This window comes from Limanda limanda, chromosome 5 (genome assembly GCF_963576545.1).
Source record: "Limanda limanda chromosome 5, fLimLim1.1, whole genome shotgun sequence".
NCBI classification, from domain to species: domain Eukaryota; kingdom Metazoa; phylum Chordata; class Actinopteri; order Pleuronectiformes; family Pleuronectidae; genus Limanda; species Limanda limanda.
This window is the reverse complement of record NC_083640.1, coordinates 30,149,072-30,155,105: the sequence shown is the minus strand read 5'-3', so window position 1 is coordinate 30,155,105 and position 6,034 is coordinate 30,149,072. Positions and strand designations below refer to the sequence as shown.

General features: G+C 39.5%; 1 protein-coding gene across 1 annotated transcript; it reads right to left on the bottom strand.

The window, feature by feature from the left end:
• Nucleotides 1-1,093: 1,093 nt before the first annotated feature.
• Nucleotides 1,094-3,123, bottom strand: si:ch211-158d24.4 (uncharacterized protein LOC560966 homolog). The gene is made up of 4 exons (XM_061071987.1): nucleotides 2,920-3,123; nucleotides 1,996-2,026; nucleotides 1,841-1,900; nucleotides 1,094-1,602 (listed from the first exon to the last, which is right to left on the bottom strand). The coding sequence occupies exons 1-4, from the start codon at nucleotides 3,121-3,123 to the stop codon at nucleotides 1,196-1,198; spliced, it is 702 nt and encodes a 233-aa protein (XP_060927970.1). The 3' UTR covers nucleotides 1,094-1,195.
• Nucleotides 3,124-6,034: the final 2,911 nt, after the last annotated feature.

Genomic DNA, 6,034 nt, shown 5'->3' with positions numbered 1-6,034 from the left:
TTATTCCTTCCCCAGACTGCATGCTGCAGTGGCATTGAAAACTGTCACATACAAGTTTAAAGATGACAGAGTTTTTTTTAGCCAAATGAAGGAGGTGAAAATGTTATATGGTCCCAATACAGACAATTATTAAACAAAAAGACAATTTTTAATATTATGAGACAAAACCCAAGGAAATATATGTTGATTTTAGACATCATGACTCTAAAACGATTAATAATAATACAACTGCTACTCCTTCATACACAACAGGTTTTATTTCCCCTAAATCTTGGCTTTTACAAAGCATTCTATTTGATGCAGCTATTCTACTGACTTCATGCCTGGATCAACCAAACACTGGTTATGTCGACATAACCCTGTTTTAAATATGATTTTACATCATTCTGAAGACAAAATCAATTGCAATACTTCCAACATTCTAACACAAACCACATCTATGGTAGCAATCTTCCCTTAGTCACTGGTGAAAGTATTTTGAATTTATCACCTAATTATTGCCCAGCAGGTAATACACCTGATTAGTCATACAACAAAAATGTTAAAATAGAATAGAGACAGGGCTCACTATATCCTGTGGGCATAACAACTCACATTATCCTTTCAAAGGATTTAACTCTCACAGTAACAAAAGACCTGAAATTCATAATTGGCTCTACAGTATCCACCTTAGACAAAACAGGTTTTTCTCAGTGCATCTAGCTTTGAACGATCCAACAGAACAAAACTAACATTGTGAATGCTGTCCAAGTTTCCCCTTTATAATGAATCCTAAAGCTTAGGGTGACCTTTTGAGGTTACTACTAGTAAACAAGAAATGTCAAAATCTAATAGGCAGATAACCATGATATCTCTCAGCACTCTCAAGCTTAAACTTTTACTATTTCTGCTTGCAATCTGTTTTTGAGGGTGTGAAATGTCAGAAAATACATACTAACATGCACCACTATGTCCAGATCCCAATGTTACCTCCTCAAATTGGTCGCTTTATTTGACCAACATATCACATACCATTGCAAATCAGAATCATATTCAGTTGACAAACAAATGGAACTTGACTACCTTGATTTAGATTTTTCCTTAGCTGTAATAATTAAGGAAAACCATAACTTCACTGGTTTTCTGAGGTTTTTATGGAGCGGATGGTGCAGACAAACTAAAGATTCCTTTAGATGGTTCTAGCTGCATGAGCAGATTACTGAGCTAGACGTTCAGCACCGAAGAACACCAAGTGTTCATCTTGTACAATAAGATTAGGGTTCGATGATGTCACATATAGTCTGTCGTTAGCCTCCAGCTTAAACAAGCCAGCCGTATAGATGGATTTACGCCATTGCTTCATGCTACAACTCACTGTGTCGACTGATGACAGCAAAGGCATACTTTCATTGTAACTATCCCCAAGAAAAAGCACATTGCTAGAAAGTCTCAGGTCATCGAGGCACAAATCCAAGCTCTCATAGGTGATCTGCAGAAAGACTCTGTAGATGCCGTCTCTGGGCACCACAAGATTCCCATCGTAGTAGTTGAAACCTCCATGACAGTGGGCAACTCCCAATTCACTCTCCCATTTAAGGCATTTCCCATTTATGTTACTGCCAACTGGAGGTGAGAATAAGAGCAGAAAGGAAGGCATTATTTCCATTGTGTATATATATATATATACTATACATAGATAGATAGATAGATAGATAGATAGATAGATAGATAGATAGATAGATAGATAGATAGATAGAGAGAGAGAGAGAGAGAGAGAGAGAGAGAGAGAGAGAGATACTGAAAAAGGCTAGTCTTGCAATATATAGTCTAATAGTCTTACCCTAATGCACCTATTGTTTACCTGTTAGCATGGCACATGGATTCATGACATTTATGATTTGCTGCTGTTTGAGGTTGATGCCTAAGGAGAAAGGAAACAGGAAGGAAACAGTGATGTTTCACACATTTTGCCTGGTCACAAGTCAATCTCACTAGATAACTGAACAAGATGTTTACCTGATGAATGACTGTCAGGCTGCTTCCTAAGCTGTAGGGGGAAAAACTGTTTTATTTGGTATAACTTACAGGCAAAGTGCAAACGTTTTAATAAAGCAGACCAAAAACCCACTATGATAAATACAATAACAAATTCTATGTACTATCTAAAAACATAATGTATTGTTTACATAATAACAATAAACTGACCCCAGTGACCCTAAGTTTATACTTTTATAATTTCTTACTGTAAAGTATGTAAGGCTTATATGACCTATGCAAATCCATTCAATTGGTACAACAATGTCCATTGTCATCCCATAACAATAGAATAACAATATTTATATAATATTATTACAGAATATAACAATATATTATAGTAAGTAAATATTACACACTGGCTAATCGTAGCTGTGTCTGGGGCATTAAGGGATCATGTGAAAAAATACGTTGCAAATGTCTTGTCATCGCTTTAGTTTATTGCTATACAAAATAAATCTGTAAGAAGCATATGTGAATCAAACAGAGATAAATAAATGCAAGAAGAATTGTTAAAATATTTTGGGGAAAGAACAAAATATACTAAGCACAGAAACCAACAGATTTACAAGATTGCACTGTTCTGTCCCTATCTGGCATTTACTTATAGGACTTTGTAGTTTTGCTTTTTTTTGGAAGAAATTGTAATTTCTTGATTCTTGTTGGTGATGGGCAGTAGGCTCTCTCTCTCTCTCTCTCTCTCTCTCTCTCTCTCTCTCTCGCTCTACCAGTGTGAACAGCAGCTGCAGGTGGCAAAGTGTCAGTTCAGCTTCTGTCTGATTGCAGCACCTACAAGGCTGAACCATGCAGTCAACAGATGTTCTCTGATGACCGTGTCGATAAGCATCCAACTGGGCGCCTGCAAACCACCAGGTCTCTGTATAGTAAACCGTTTGTGGATGTTACCTGTCCGTCCGGAGAATGGTCGCAACTACTTACCCCAAACATGAGCAGCAGAGCCACGGCTGCTGAGGTGAGGAGGAGGAGCACCACGACGGAAATCGGAACCATTCGCTGGCGGTCTTTCATTTTCAGGCGAACAAGTTGAGTGAAGGTGGTTTGATGATGAACTCCTGGGTCAGCACCGCAGCAGCACACGCTTTCCTCCATGCCGCTTGTTTCCTATTCACGCACTAGTCGACCCAACCTCCATTTATCAGCGCCGGTCGCCCACGGTACAAACCTCTGCCGTGTGGGAATTTCGTGACTCAATCACGAAAGTGACATCACTGCCACAGCATGTTGTTACACATGTCTGGGCGCAACAACTCCTGAGGATCTAATAACATGCCGCCACGCAATCCAATACTATCACGCAATCCAATACTATCAGACCATAATTTAATAACCTTCGATTTTTCATTATCTGAATATATGCCCCTAATAAAAAAACTCATTTTCTAGATGTCTACCTGATAGAATATTCCGATTACATTTAAACCCGTATTATCCGTCGATCCCATCCTGATGCTGGATCGTGATCTTGCTGGCTGCTGACCAGAGACTATGATTGCAGCAAGCCTGCTTGCTTGATATATAGTATTGAAGTTATCCTTCAAAATGTTTACCCTCATGGATGCTGCTAAAAAACTTTAATCCCGATGATGTTTTCCTACACTTGACATCTATTGCACTTCTGTCCGTCCTGGGAGAGGGATCCTTACTCTTGCTGAGGGTTAAGGACAGAGGATGTCACACCATGTTAAAGCCCTATGAGACGAATTGTGATTTGTGAATATGGGCTATACAAATACAATTTGATTGATTGATTGATTGATACTTAAACGTCAAAGGAACCACAGCTTGAAGAAGGTGATATTGTCCTGTAACACATCATGAATAAAGCTTATGCCTCACCTTCTGACCCCATCATGACTGGGTGCACTTCAACTCAGTTTCATTTGTAAATGTTTGGGTGAGTGGACAAAAATGGGGAAGCGAGGAGGAGAGGTTATTGGAAAAGAGGGGGAAAGAAGAGAGAGAAACCATAAACAACAACAATAATAATAATAATCTGATAATAATAGCTTTTGTTGTATTGCATCAAAGCAATGACAGCGGAGCAGAGAGATGCACTGCCAACACTGGAAGTATCGACAGGCAGAGTCCTGGATCAGTTGGGATGGGTTCACATCCGGTGGGGGGGAGCTGACTGTTGTCAATTCTAAACCAGAATGACACAGTCATAATAATAAATGAGCAGTAGTAGCATGTTTTAAGCAGGGGGCTATTGTGCAAGAGTGATATTTCAACTACCTGTAGAAATTCAGAAGCAGTCTTAGACATGCGGGACATTTGCTAATCTGCAGAATAAACAACATCCATTTTAAAATACCTAATTGTGTTTTTTTAATTTGACTAACTGAAAGTCACCACAGACAGGTTAAGCCAGGGGTCGCATATTGTCGCGCATATTTTGCGCGAATGGTTAACTTAACGAATCAGTTTTCATACGATGAACGTGAACGTGACGATTCACGTGAGTGAACGTCACGTTCAAGTTCATTTTCTAAAACATCATCTTATCAGGCCAGCATGAAATACCAGGATCGGGTGAATGTGTGTGTGTGTGTGTGTGTGTGTGTGTGTGTGTGTGTGTGTGTGTGTGTGTGTGTCTGTGTTCCCAGACAGCGCACACACACACAGGCCCCGCCTCCGCCCCCGCCTCCGCCCCCGCCCCGCCCACTCGCTCAGACAGTTAACACAGAGTTTCTCTGGTCACAGCTGATCAGGAATCAGCGCCGCAGCTTCCTGATCAGAGCAGAAGCTGCAGTTTCTGTGTCCGCCTCCAGTCTGACCTGCTCTCACTTTCTGTTTTAATATTTCGTCAACTAAAATATATCTTAATAAGCTATTAGCTATTATATCTTTTTATTTATGTAAAAGTGTAATTCTTCTTATTTTATACATTTCCCACAAATATGGGGAGGACTCAAATAGGCCTGCATAGTTCTATGTTTAATTTATTTCAAAGTAGGCTTTAACATTGCCAGTGTATTTTGTCCTCCTCTTAATAAGAGTTTGGTGTTTTCCTTTGTTGTAACAATTTTAACAGTTGGCTTTACTGTCGTTCCATAATTTCATAAATGCAACAAAGTAGAGTTGTAATTTAGATAGTATAACTATATTTAAAACTTTCTAAGCTGTGTTATTAAATATGTTTTGCGGCTCCAGACAAATTTTATTTGGGGGAATAGGGGGCAAAACGACTCTTTTGACAGTAAAGGTTGCCGACCCCTGGGTTAAGCCATTTGGCAGCATATACTTTGGAGAAGTCCTCCAGTATTTATTTTGAGTATAATAACCACAGGGTCCTATTTAAATGACTGGAGAGAGCGCCACACCTGCACCTTTAAAGGTCACCAGGAAATAAAAGCAGCAAGTTTAGTATCTACAGTCCATTCTGATGAAAACTCAATTGTCATAAAGCTGATGACTGACTTATTGGGAATAGAGCAGAACATGAGTCATGCAAACCACATTCAGGGTTTGTTCAGTATTTTGTCAATTCTAATAATGTGTCTGTCTTCATTTAAGTTGAAGGCATGTATTTACGAGCAGCATTTTGTGACAATAGAACTAATCTAGACGTTAGTCGTTAACTCCAGATCACATTAAGCTGTGAGTCAGATCAGGGTCCAAATCCTTTAAAGGCTGCGTTTGAGAACGATTGGTGGATCCCACTGACTTATAGCATGCAGGTGAAAAAAAACAATATGGACAATATGCAAATAAAGCAGCAGCCAAGGATAAATAGGAAATATTCAAAAGACCAGACCCCCCCCCCTCCCCCCATTTTGGTTTGCCCCTGGATGTGCCCCCTCCATTGGAACACAGCTTTTGAATGGAATTCACGGTGGGGTAGATATCCTGTGTCTAGCAAGGAGTGAGACCAATTGTTAAATATAAATCTTAAACAATTGTTACTCAGAACTGAATATATCAAAATGTCTTCAAGTATCTCAGGAGGGAATCTTTCAAATGTGGCAGTGACCTGAATATATGGGAGAAACACAGAGAC